Source organism: Cryptomeria japonica, chromosome 5 (genome assembly GCF_030272615.1).
Source record: "Cryptomeria japonica chromosome 5, Sugi_1.0, whole genome shotgun sequence".
Classification (NCBI taxonomy): Eukaryota; Viridiplantae; Streptophyta; class Pinopsida; order Cupressales; family Cupressaceae; genus Cryptomeria; species Cryptomeria japonica.
Genome location: NC_081409.1, coordinates 156,217,614 through 156,232,382, shown reverse-complemented (window position 1 = coordinate 156,232,382; position 14,769 = coordinate 156,217,614). Strand labels below are relative to the sequence as shown.

Below are 14,769 nucleotides of genomic sequence, written 5' to 3'. Positions count from 1 at the left end.
TGTCAAGACTCAAGAACCTTGTAAGAAATTCTACAGTTTGATCCTCAATTGGACAATACTACATCACAGATCCATCTTCTACAAGTTGCCTAATGAAATGACAATGTGTTTGGTACGCTCATGGATAATCTGATTCTTGGCAAGTTTTAGACTCTCAATTGTCACAAAACAAGGGTGAAGGCCCTTGCTTGAGACATTTTCATGTCTAAAAGCATCCTTTGAAGCCATAATACCTCACATGTTGCTTTGGTTGCTCCTTGATACTCTACTAGTGTTTGGGTAAGAGCTACTACCTACTTGTTGAGAAATGTAACTCACAACATAGCTCAAATCAGGTCTAGTGGTTAAAAGATGGATAAAGGCTGCCCACTAGTAGATTGAATATTGACTCATTTATTACCTTTGAGTCTATTTTGGCTAAAAGTTTTAGCCCTTCATCCATAGGTGTAGACGAGATTTTGCAATCAATCATTCTAAACTTGTTGAGAAAACTCTTGGCATATTTCGATTGAGAAATAAAATAGCACCACCTACTTCTCAAACTTCTACACCTAGGCAATAATGTAGGAGGAGTAAGTCAGTCATGTCAAACGCCTTACTCAGCTCACATTTGATTTGTTCAATCAAAGGCTCCTCACTACCAATAATCTAGACGTATGCAGTAGAACCAAAAACCTTATGATCACTCACTTTCGGTTTCTTCCTAGACCAAGCTTCCTCTACAATCTTCTCCTTCACTACCTATGTCAAGGACCTGTCAAGAAGATAAACTATAGTGTAAGCTGCCTCAGCCCAAAATTTCTTAGGAACACTTTTTCCCTCCAACATACACCGAGCCATCTTCATAATTGTACAGTTCATTCTCAAAAATTACTCCATTCTGATGTGGAGTATAGGGTGTTGTGTATTGACATATAATACCATGTTTAGAACATAGGTCAATGAATTCGTTTAAACAAATTCACCTCCGTTATCAAATCTAAGAGTTATGATGTCACATCCTAACTCTTTCTCTACTAATGATTTGAACTTTTGAAATTCCTTAAACACATGATTCTGATTTCAAGAAAAACACCCACATTTTCCTACTGAAATCATCAACAAACAAGAGAAAGTCCCTGGCCAACGACCAATGCCATATTCATTGGTCCACAAACATCTACACGAACCAACTATAATTAACTTGAGGCTCTCCAAGCTTCTCCATCTAAAAAGGGAGTTTTGTGTTGCTTCAATGCATGGCAAGCTCCAAAACACCCTATATCTGATGATGTTTATTAGGTAAATCGTCTACCAAATTCTCTCAAGCTAACTAAGAGAGATAGGTTAGGTTGAGGTGCCCATACTGTTGATGCCATAGTGTATTGATACCTGATGCACTTGTGGCTACAAATGCTCTTAAACCTCTCCAATATCAACAAGTCGATACAAACCATGATCTTTGATACCAACAATAATGGTATTCTTGGATTCCTTGTCAATAATATAGCATCTGTGTTTGCTAAATATAACATCCGAATTGGGACAATGGCGCATAATCTAACTCGTAAAGAGAAAATCGAGCTCCATTGCTAATACATAGTACACATTGAGAAAATGAGTTGTTTCCCTCCATGAACCAATCTTTCTTGTGGGTGAAATGTCGAGATGCTCTAGAATCAACATACCTTGCAAAAGACTTTGACTGATATGCTAGTCATTTGGCAATAAAAGCATATAAGGCTGACTCCTACTCAAAATTATCTACAACATGAACCTTTTGAGGAGGCCCTCCTAGATCGAATTTCTTTTAGCCAACCTCTTCCTAAAATGCTTCTTCATATGATCAAGTTTACCACAATAGTGACGTGATATTTCTCAAATTCTTTGAAGTATCTTTCGTTATTCCCTTGACCTTTCTTTTGAGGCCACTTGCCTTTGTCCTTGTTCTTGGCTACAAAGGCTCATTCCACATTCTATGTATCACTACTACTACCAAACTACTTTTTCCATTTGTCCTACTAGAAGAGGTTGTTGCACAATTCTTTGAACTTCAATTCAACACTAGTAAATGTGATGTTGAGTGTTTCAATTAAATGTTCATATGCCTGTGGTAAATTTTTTAATGTTATGACCACCATATCTTCTTCCATCATGCAACATATGTCTTGCAATTGATCCGAATGTCTTTGATCTTCATCAAATATTCCTGCAAAGACATCTTCTCATCCATCGTGATTGAGAAAAGCATATTTTTCAAGAAGAAGGCCCTGCTTTTATATGACATCTTGTGCAAAAATTGTAGGTGCTTCCAAATATCCTTAAGGTTGTGCCTGTTTAGACCTCCAAAAGCATTTCATTTGTCACAAATCAAAGGTGTAAATAACGATCTTTCCTTGAATGATACACTCAATTTTTCAAATAAATGAGTCAATATTTTAACTTTATTGGCCGCAATTGATGGCTTTTCTTTGTCTAAAGGCACAAAATATGATACAAAAAGAGGTGCAATTCCCACTTTGTTGTGGGTCATTTTCATAAAAAAATGCTTGTACAATTTTCACAAAAAAAGACTGCACAATTTTTTATTTTCCTCAAAAATGGTCATGCAATTTTTGCAAAAAAACCAATAGAACATAAAATATTATTATTCTATCAAATATACAATGAGGTTCATCTTCTTACAATTTGGAGGATGAAACCAAATAAACATGCAAAAAGATAAACATGACATGACTCATCCTAAACACTAAAATAAGAAAACTCACTAAGTCACTAAGGTGACTTTATTACAAAAGTAAGCATTATCTTCTAATAATCATTTAATATTATTATAATATTCTGCACAAGAAAAGGTAAGGCATTTACACACCTTTTTCTTGATATGAATGCCTTTTAGAAAGTTTCAATGTACCAAGTTCATTATCTTATCTATTATTCGCCAAAAACTCTTTTAATAAGTCTATTTTCACCTAACATATGTTGGCATATGCACACTCCAATGAGACATTGTATGTGATTGAAGGTTTTGTCATTGATGGCAACCTTGCAATCCTATGGCACCAGCAAGACATCATACTGGCAAAGCATTACACAGGCAACCTTGCAATCCTATGGCACCGACAAGACATCATACCGGCAAAGCATTACACATGCAACCTTGCAATCCTATGGCACCGGCAAGACATTATACCGGCAAAGCATTACACAGGCAAGACAGTGCACCGGCATCAACAAATCACTCTACACCGGCACCGGCACAGAAGAAAAGATGTATACCGGCACAGAGGCCGACAGGATTTTTGTTATGTAATATTTTGTTTATTATTGTAAGCCGACTTAGCAAATTGTAAAATGACTCTTATATATAAAGGAGATCATTGTAGACATTTGGAGAAGAGATGTGAGGAGCAAAAAAACCAAAAAAAATTATTAGGCAGACCTAATGTGCGAAATATAGGTCAAGGGTATATGTAAATAACAGAGCAGGAACCGGTACTGAATCTGGCATTGAAGATGCTATTGTAAAACAATACAAGTTATTGGATTAGTATAATCCTTATTGTAAGTCAGTGTGACTTCCCATTGAGCAGCGAGCTCTAGGCAGTTGGCCTTCCTGCATGTGAAGGCCCCTATTGTAAGTAATATTCTCTTATTGGCCAATGAGTGAATATTGTGGGTCAGAAATCCCATCGAGGTTTTTCCCACACCGGGTTTCCTCGTTAAACATCTTGTGTTATGGTGGACTTTTCATGTGGATGTTCTTGATTCTGTTCATTGCTTTATTTCTTGCATACCGGTACACTGTTATATTATGTTCCACATGTTTTAACTTAAGAAATACTTATTACTAGTCAGATACTAATTCACCCCCCCCCCTCTCAGTATCTGTGGGACCCCCAACAACATACACCATATGAAGGAAAAAATTCAAAATTACAATAAAATCTTAAACCCTAGACAAACTTTGTTCATATACTTCTTCATCATTTAGATATAACTAAAAATTTAAGAACTGTAAGGTAGAACTCAAGATTGACTTAACACTGCCCAATGGAATATTTTTCACATGTCTGAGTATATATTTTGCATATTGTGCCTGCACACTCCAACGTTTAAAAACCTCTATATATTTAACCAAAAGATGGCTTGAACCCAAGTTTGATTTAACAATGCCCTAATATTTTCTCCATGTTTGTGGGTATATATTTGAATATCAACACAACTATAAAATTTCAAATTCATGATTTTTGAAGATCATTCATACTCCTTCAATGTTAACTTAAAAAATGACACCATAGAATTCTTTTTGACCTTGCACAATGCTCTATTTTAATAGATAAATTGTGTAATCCATCACTTGAACAACTTATCAATTGAAAAATTACAATTCATTGTCTTGCATGAAATTAAATGAAATTCATTTTAGTATCAGCAGAGAATCAGAAGTGGTCAATAAGGCTAAAGAAGAAACTTTGAAAAAAAATCCAATAGATGTAGTGAAGGAGGTCAAAAACTAAAACATAACAATCTCTCTGCTGTCTTCTCCACAATCAAGGAAGAAAATTAGAGAAAATCCAAATAAAAAAAAGAGTAGCCACGCCTGTACAAGTACCACCACTAACACTCAACTTTCCTGCCATTAGATAAAAAAAAAATTGGTAATGACACTAATATATCCAACCAGCTGGTGTCTCTGTCATCTACATGCCACAACTAGCCCATACAATTAAACTCCTCACAAGGCCATTACGACCTATGATATCCAATGAGTGAATATTGGAATAAATAATGTGGCCAAATAATACAATGATCCTCTTTATAATACTATTCTTATAGAACTTAGAGTAGGTATCTTCACCCACATATTATCCAGAATGAAATCTGTGGACACAAAAGTACAGAGCAACACAAGTAACACATTGCAAAAAAATTATCATAGATGTTTTCAATAAACTAATAACCACTTTAGCGGCCAGAATAAAAAGCATCGTTTGGGTAGAAGTTGCCTCAAAATAAAACAACAAAAATCTTCCTTTCAGTTGTAATTCAGCATACCGGAATGATACAACAGGTCCAACTTCTTTGCATATTTCTATTAGTTGCTCCTCCGTTGCATCATATGGGATATTTCCCACTGCAGCAAAACAATAAAAAGAACTTCAATGTTTGAAACGAATTAGCAAACAATTTTGGAAACAAGTTATTGAATCAAAGGACAGAACTGATTATGCATTATTACATTTAGCCCATCTCAAAGACTTAAAAGATGAACTCAGTAATCGCTGTCTATGTCTATCTATCTGTGTTTGTGTGTGTCCATGTTCAGAATCATAAAAAATGGATCTACTTCAAGGCATAGATATGAGACTTAAAAGGCTGATAAACCAAGCCAACTGGACTCAGAAAAAGCTTGCCAAAAGACAGATACTCCAACTGAAGCCTTTAACCAGCAAAATGAGGGATTTGTTTGATATTTTTATGTGGCCAAGAGTCATGCTACAAGTCTGAAAATATTTAGTGCTCACAGAGTTATCCACTTCAACTCATTTTTTATCACTCACCATTTCAATTATGGAGTTTTACAACCAACTTGGAAAATCTCACTATTACGATACAATTCTAGAATACATAATTAATATATGACAAACAACTGATCAACAATTTGCGATATCCAGAGGGCAACAGTATACTGCTGTAATTCAAATGTGCTATAGAAAAAAGCAAATAACAACAGAGAAATCAAAAACGGAAATAGAATCCATTTATCATTCAACAGAACAATATAAAACTGGGTCTTCTTAATCTGAATAATCTGCACATAATGGCTTTCAAAGGAGATTCTATCTTCTTAATCTGAATAATCTGCACATAATGGCTTTCAAAGGAGATTCTATCTTCTTAATCTGAATAATCTGTAACAACAATTGTTGGAAGTTGCCAAGTATAAAAAATGGCAGTACAATCATAATTTTTAAAATGCTCTCCCATCAGTGCATGAAGAAAGTTTATTTTCATTTTTCTTACTTTAGCAATGTAAATATCAATAAATAAAATCACATTAATTTTCATTTTTCTTACTTTAGCAATGTAATATTCAATTAAAAAAATCACATTATTTCTATGGAAACTATCATATGGGCATCTCACATTAGTTCGCACCTAAGCTCATTAAATATTAATAACCAGACAAACAATAAGAAACTGCATTTAGACATAAAACCAATCCTCTTATATTTATGACGCCAAGCTATACTGATCACTTTTATATATATGTAATGGGGACTTAAAAATTCCGGATAGAATCAAGACTTCAGTTCTGATTTTAACAAGGATTTGAGCATTATGCAATCCTCTCATATTTGTGATTCCAGCTGTCATGTCCCCTTTTTCCCACCTGTAATCCTGTCCCATTTTTAGATATTTTTTTAAACACTACTGTATATCATATAATATAAATATATAATAATATAATATTAAAACTAAAAAATTTACTAAAAACAAAAATTTCAAATTTAAAAGAAGTGCCCCAATTTTGGGCATTGGACACTATAGTCCCAACAGCTATAAAACTGAACAGTGGGTCTTTTGGGAAGACAACTGGATTGGAGAATATTCTTATGCTATGCAAGAAGGACAAAACCCCTCATTTGCATTTTCGAGGTTCCAAGCACTGTTAGAGATTAAAGTTAGAAACAGGCGGCAAGCATAGGAGTCCTCTAGAACCCACACTCAGATAGTTGCACCAATCTGGAGGGTGCCAAGAGGGGACATCACACAGGCAGTTGTACCAATCAGATTGCAGACACTTCACCCACCATGATTGTAGAATTCTCACACAAGGCATATAACAACCTAGACACTGGGAGAAGATAAAGGGCGAGTTTCACTGCACGATCCATAAACCCCAATCGTTCATTTCCAGGACCTGATTCGGCTAAGGTGCCAGTGAAGGACTACCAGCCAACCACTCAAATTTCATCAGCACTGAGAAAATTGTCACATGGCATTTTGAAGACCATGGAAGGGAATTCAAGCCATCATGAGTCCGTACCTGGGTTTGATATCCCAAATCTGAGCATTGGCATGAACCTCTGCAGACATCCACCCAGATCTGGGCAGCAAACTCATGTCTGCCAGCAATAAATTAGATACCTGTTTAGTATTTAGTCCTATGTTACCCCGAGTTTCCAGGACGGGGACAGCAGGGGACGGCGAGACGCGTTTCCGGGACGGCAATTTTTTTGCCAAATTTGGGGACGGCGAGACGCATTTCCAGGACGGCAATTTTTTTGCCAAATTTGGGGACGGCGAGGGACGGCAAAGGGGATGGCTATATAAAACATAGGAAAATTCTAAATGTTCATATGAAAACATGTATAAAGCATGCATATATACATTATATTCATATGAAAACATAGATATAGCATGTGTATGATACTATGAAAACATTTTAGAATGTAAATTCTGAACATGCAACATTGTAAATACTCGATGAGCAATTATGCATTCATAATTCAGAATTTCAATTCATTCACATTGTCAATATACATATCATAATAGATATTAAAGAAATAACATACAAAATGTCAAAATGCCCAAAGGCTAACAATTTAATATTTTCTATTTATAATATGAATTAATTTTAAACGTTTGATATGAATTAAATTTTAATAAAATTTAAAATTTAATTAATGTTGCCTTTTAATTTTTTTAATAACAATTTGAATTAATAGGGGCCCATATTAGAAAAAAAATTTTAAAAAATTGAAAATACAATATTTTTGTTTTTTTAATTTTTAATAGTCTTAGATGTGGGGGACGTTTCGCTGTCTCCAGGACGGATTGGGGATGTCCCAGCCGTCCCTGAGACGTACGGACGTCCCCCCCAGCTAGGGCAGACGTCCCCTCTAAATTCTTGGCAATTTCGGGACGGAGGGAAATGTCCCCCGGCCGTCCCCAAGTCCCTGAAACGTCCCCAGGACAAGGTAGGACAGGCGTTTTCATGCCGAGGACGCGTCCCCGGGTTACATTCCTCCTGAGAGGCAAACATGTCAATTGTTAGTTAATTCTATAATCAAATGTAAATTCTATTATCTGAATGTATGCAGACACTGGTAAATAAAAGTTTGACATAAAAACCCAAGGAAAATAATCAGATTTGGAAATCATGTCTGTAATCAGACTTTCAAGTGTTTGAAATAGCATATATATATATATATAGAGAGAGAGAGAGAGAGAGATTACTCCAGCAGGGATAATTATAACTGTCAAATTAATGGGGAGAACACTGCACAAGCTGTACAGACAAATTCCATGAGAATGTGATGATGGTTTCAACATCTGAGAGGATTGAGATTCAGGTCCTTTGGACTCAAGATACCACAAACACTTCTCCTAGGATGGCATCATTCAAATCATTTATATTTTAAGTGTGCTTAGATGTCCAATAAAGTGAATCGGCTTGTGATATCAATGACCATGCTGATAGTCATAATATCAGAGACATTACATTACAAATCAGTAATGATTCTAGTGAAGATAAATGTTTAGACATTCAGTCTAAGGAGCCTGAACATAGTTATACACAAGATGAATTTCCTTGTATTGATCATGATGATATGAAATGAAATGAAGGATTTTAATAACATCCATGAGGCCAAAGCAGCCTATGGGACCCACGGACATCACACACCCAAAAAAATCAGGGTACCACGATCTTAATCTGCATATAACCTCTTCTCAAGATCTGCTCTTCTGCAGTGAATTTTTATTAACAGATTTTCTGTTTTTTCAAATTTTGTTTCTTCGGACTGTTTAAATTGTCTGTTTACAAAATGTCTTCAAAATGGCCCAGATTTCACTATATGCCCGGGATTCCAAAACAAAATACCTTTCCGTCTCTACTGCTCCTGTGTTGCAAAATAAGCATATCCACTTTTCCCACTCTTATTTAGGTATCATCCATCTACCTGTTTCACACCTCAAGTGATGAGAGTTGGTTCTTAATTGAGCCATTAGCATTTTTGCTTTCCATTTAATATTTGCTCCTATGTAGACTTTTTCTTCATGATCTCTTGTGGGGTTGAATTCTGTGATATAATACAGTTTTTTACGCCCATCTTGTTTTGTCCATAACTTGCTCCTGAATTTTTCCTTCACAAAATTTTTTTATTTCTTCATTGGTGTCTGGGCATTCTTGTATACTAATGTCCCATTTTTTCATCCTTTTGCCATTTTGTTTCATCCATGTGTTCTTCCTTCAATCTAGTCTTTCCTCCGTAATCAGCTTAGGCCAACAATGTTTTTCCATATTTTGAATCTTCTTTAGATAGTTTACCAAACGAACCATCGCTAAAGCTTCCAAGTGATAGGTGTCGGTTTCAGCCAATAGAATCTCATATGGAACAGCAGTTTTCATTTTGAAACTACTTATGATGAGATGTTTTTGAATTCTTTCCAATTGTCTCCATTTCTGATCAAATACACTGCTGCCCCAAATTTCACATCCGTATAGAATCACTGAGTGACCAGCAGACCAAAAAGCATTCTCTTCTTTTCCAATCTCAAAGTTCCGCCTACATCTATTTTGTAGCGAGTACTATGCCTTCCACCCGCCTTGAATTCTTTTTGCTCTATACGTTTCTCAATTAAGCTTGTTGTGAAAATCAAGTCCAAGATATTTGTACTCGTTCACCACTTCCAACACGCTGTCTTCAAAAAGAAAATCGTCATGTCTTTTTATTTCTTCTCAAAGAGAATATCATAACTTTGGTCTTGCTAATATTCACTTGTATCCCTACTTCCTAACAAAAGGCTTCAAGCGTCTTCAAATGTTCTCTCAAACCCTTTAGAATTTAGCTATTAAGATGAAATCATCCGCATATGGAAGTAGTTTTATTACATAATTAGCCAACTGGACTCCTCTGCTATTATCGTTTAGCCATTCTTCTAACTTATCAATATATAGCCCTAATAATATTGGAGAAAGAGGGCAACCTTGTTTGACACCAATATCACTACCCACACACTCTGACATTCCCTCTGAGGTTCTGATTTTATCCTTGACCTGCTCATAAAGCCTATGAACTGCAGCCCTCAGCCCATTTGGAACTCCCAATTCTTCCACCCTATGCCATAGTTTGTCCCACGGTACCATATCAAAGGCTTTTCTAAAGTCTATAAAGCAGCAAAAAGCCTCGCCCCCTTGAGTATTCCATATTTTTTTAACCAAGAACCTAAGTGTAACACCATGGTATATAGTAGAATGTTTTGGTCTAAAACTAACTTGTCCCTTGGCTCTTTTCCCTCTTATTTCTGCCCAACTACTAATCCTGTGTTCGATCATGCTTCCAAACAACTTCCCAAGAAGTGGGTTGACCATAATAGTGGGGTAATTTGATGGATTGTTTAGATCACCGCTTTTGTGAAGAGGGATCACAACTCTGGTTGTCCAATTTTCTGGAAAACCCTCTTGAGTGACATTGTTGAAGATGCGGTTGATATGAGGTGCAAGGACCTCAATGCCCCATTTTAGATATTTTGCTTGTAGTCCATCTATGTCTTGTGCCTTTTCCCCTGTAAGCCTCCTTATGCCCTGTTTGATATCTTCAAAGGTAAAGAGTTCAATATTGACATTGATTACCGGGGGTTCCTGTTTATCTTGACCGCGCTCATATAACAACTTTGCATATTCAAGCCATTGACATCCTGTGATACTATTCTCTATATGCTTTCTCTTTTGTTGCAGCTCTTTCTAGAATCTTTTGGGGTTTTGTTTTCCAAGGGTAATCAGTTCCACCCTTCTTATGTTTACATATTTTTCTTTTTTTACACCTTAGCAATCTTTCATACTCTTTTTTACTTTCCTTGTTCATCTTACCTTCTCGCAGATTTCTTTTTGCTAACTTGCACTCGTCATCAAACCAAGGATTTGTTGGAAAAGTATTTTTAGCTTGTCTTTTGGAACTAGCTCTCTTACACTCGACTAAAGCTTTGAGGATTAAGGGGACCAGCATATCCTTGCTCACAAGAGGATCTGAATTATTTTCTGACTCCTTAATAAACCGTTTGAGGGCAGCCTTGAAGAGTTTTTGATTCTCTTGAGCCATGAGGATTCTCCCCTGTGAGGATGCTTTCTTTTGTTTAAAGTATGTTTGTTCTTCCTACTGCATGTTTATGTGAATGGCCAATTTAAGGTATATTGGGTTATGATATGAATTTAACCCTTTTGGCATTCTCCTATCTTTAACTCCAATACCCTTGAAATGTGATCTTGTGAGCAAAAAGCAAGTCTACAACACTTTGACCATTGTATGTTTTACAAGTCATGTTTCCTGATAGTGAACCTCATTGCCTCTCTATTGATTATAATTATTCTAATGACTTGGAGATGGAACACTTTGCCTCAAATAAAGAATGCATCAATGTGAATGTTAATGAAGACACCTATTCACCTATGGGTGAAAAAGATGTATGCTATGATGAATCTTTGGAGTATGGGTCAGATATGTTGTTTGTTGACAATGCAAATTAAGTTGAAAATTTTTCTACAAGAATTTCCACTGCCCATGCTAATTCTCATAATGTTGATTATAAAAGGCATCTAGACATATGTGTTGAAAAATCAGATGACAGAGTTGATTGTGAGTTTCCTTGCAGCTATGGTTATGTTTTGACAATTCATTATGAAGAGTTTGATGTAGGGAAACATTCAAAATTTAAGAGCACATTTTCTTTTACCTAGCAGCAAGGTATCTCTCTTACGAACACAAATAGGTGAAGAAAACAATGGCCTTTCTTCCTTCTTATAACTCTGTAACTCATCAAGTATGAGGTCTTGAATTCTTTCATCAACAACTAACCTCTGAATACATGTGTCGAGACCAACTTGAACCTCTGCATCTGCTTTGAAAGTAGGGGAGAAAAAAACTTGGGGTTCAAATAGTAGGCAACAGCATCAATATGTTAATGGCATTGTCGGTTCCACCTCCGATCAATTATGCGCCATATGGGTTCATATTTGGTCTTGTCTAACCCGTACAAATGTTGAATTGCCTCTTTGACCTTATCCATGGCCTCATATAGATACCCTATGGGATTTTTATCCCCATCCACCATCTATAGATCCCTCACCAATGGTTCTGACAACTAGATATGAAAAATTTTAACAAAAATCAGCAAAGTGTAATATTAGAAAATTAAAAAATATATCATCAATCGAAGTTTGAAAACTTACATTGATGATCTCCTCCATGACTTTCGCAAATCTATCACTAAAAATGGTCTTCACGACCTTCTCTACTTCAAGCTTCCTAGAATAAGGACTCTCCAACCATCTTTCACTCACAAACATCCGCTTGAGGTTGGGCAATGCACTTAATATGCTATTTAAGTTGAGGAAATTAGTGGCAAAACGTGTGACTCTTGAACGCACAAGATCCTTACCATCAGGGTAATGTCTCATAAGCTCCGGGACCCTTGTGTGGTTGTGGATGCACTTTGTGATTTCCCTTCCATCTTCACCCAACTTAGTTTCCCTATGTCCTCAAGGAGCACGTCAAGGCAATGAGCAGCACAAGGGCTCCAAAATAATGTCAAATGCCTAGCCTATAAAAGTTTGTCAGCTACCACATATGCAGTTGCATTATCAGTCACAATCTGAACACCATTTTGCACTTCCACTTCTGTCACCACCTCATCCAACATGTTGCACAAGGTTTCTACATTTTTCACTTCATTTGAGGCATCAACTAATTTTAAAAATACCACTTGTCCCCCTGAAGCAAGATGGTGTATGATGGTAAACATTTTAAAATTTTAATACCACCTAAAAATTTTAAACATGATGGCACATGATGGTAAGCAAGATGGCACTCGTCCTAAAGGAGCAAGAGACCCGGTTTGGAAGTATGCCTATCAAGGACCAAAACTTGGTTCAATTTTTTGCATTAAATGTGAAAGAATATTTCATGGAGGCATAAACCACCTCAAATATCACCTTGCAGGCATTAGTAAGCATGATGCCAGGGGTTGTCCTAAGACCATTGAAAAAATAAAAATAAATAAATAAATGCCATACTTGCAAATGCAAAAGAGAGAAATTTACAAAGGGAGAGGTCAAAGCCAACCATGCAAGCAGCCATAGCTACTTCTCAAGGCGCTCCAATCAGCCTTGAAGCAAAATGAACAAGCCCTTCGGAGCATAGTGGGCTCTCTTCACGGCCCACGTATCCACAAATCCACCACCATCATGAGCACCACTTCAATTGCTTCTAGCAGAGCATTAGCACCAGTAGCACCATCATCGTTGTCTCCTATAGATAACTATTTTGTGCATAGAAACACACCTAGAGCACAACCATCGTTGGAGGCAACTGGGTGAAATAGGGAGGCATATGAGCATGCAAACATTGCAGGTGCTTATTTTTGGTATTTCAATAACATCCCTTTCAATGTGGCAATAAATCGTTATTGGCATAATTTGGTTACCGCATTGACAATTGCAGGAAAAGGCTACAAAGCGCCTTCTTGCACAGACTTGAGTGCGAGGTAAGTTCGGTTGACTTAAATTTTTTAAATTTTGATAGCTTATGTTGAGTTTTATAATTTAGACTAAATTTACGTTATTTTATTTATAGTAACTTATGTTAATTTATTTATAGTAATTTATGTTGAATTTAAGTTATTTTTTCTTTAAAAATTAAAAGTGTGTACTATCATAAATTATTACAAGGGGAACCACCTCTACATTGATCCCGTATGGGAAATTATTGATAGGAGGTGCAACAATCAACTCCACCAACCCATCCATGCAGCAAGATACTTCCTCAACCCTCGCTTTTTCTTCTCGGATTCCTTCTCAGATCCTAATGTAGAGGTTATGGAGGGTCTCACTACATGCATTTAGAGGCTAACATCCGATGTTGAGGTGAGAGACCGTATTGTGGCTGAATCGGATGATTATACAGAAAAAAAGGGGTAAGTGCTTCTCTTCAAATCTGGCTACGAGAGGAACAACCACTCAAACACCAAGTATAATATTTGGAGTCTTTCACATGCATCTTACAACTATTGATAATTTGATAAAATATGTTTTGACTTTGCTTTCTAACTCTTCAATATTTTATTTTGTGTAGTCTTGGTGGAAAAATTGGGGTGTAAATGCCACAAATCTGCAAAAATTTGCCCTTTGCATCTTACGCCAACCTTCTAGTGCATCCAGCTATGAGCGGAATTGAAGCTTGTTCGAGGCCATCCACGCGAAGAAGAGGAATAAATTAGCCCAAAAACGCCTCAATGACCTTGTCTTTGTGCAATATAGTCTTTAGTTGCACATAAGGAAGGTAGAGGAAACATCATCCTCAACTGGTCCAATTGATTTGGATGATATAGATCCTTACAATGATTGGACAGCACAGGAGAAACCTCCATTGTTTATCGATAATGAGATCTATGATTTGGAGAGGCAGGCAACGGAGGAGGGGGGTGGATTTGGAATCACCTTGGATGAAATTGAGGAGCCTGAGGAGGTTGACGATGATGAGGAGTCGTTGCCAATGCCAACCACATTTGCATCCAAGATGGAGGTCGAACCACAACCTATCATGTTGAGTGAGGTGGCAAAGCCACAACGGACTCCTAGGACTAAAGATACCTCTCCCCTAGTTTTTACTAGAGCTGGGAAGAGGAAGATGTAAAATGTTTTGATGTAGTGTTTACTTTTAGTTTTATAAAGACAATTTGCTATTTTCATTTTGTTTTAGACTATCAATCACCAGCATTCCACAT

The 14,769-nt window shown here is 36.6% G+C and overlaps 1 protein-coding gene across 1 annotated transcript in view; it reads right to left on the bottom strand.

The window, feature by feature from the left end:
* LOC131067637 (cleavage stimulating factor 64) overlaps positions 1-14,769 on the bottom strand; it is an 87,596-nt gene that overhangs the window by 47,007 nt on the left and 25,820 nt on the right. The window contains exon 2 of the mRNA XM_058002730.2: positions 5,038-5,116. Coding sequence (XP_057858713.1) covers positions 5,038-5,116 — 79 coding nt within the window. The remainder of the gene's footprint in view (positions 1-5,037; positions 5,117-14,769) is intronic.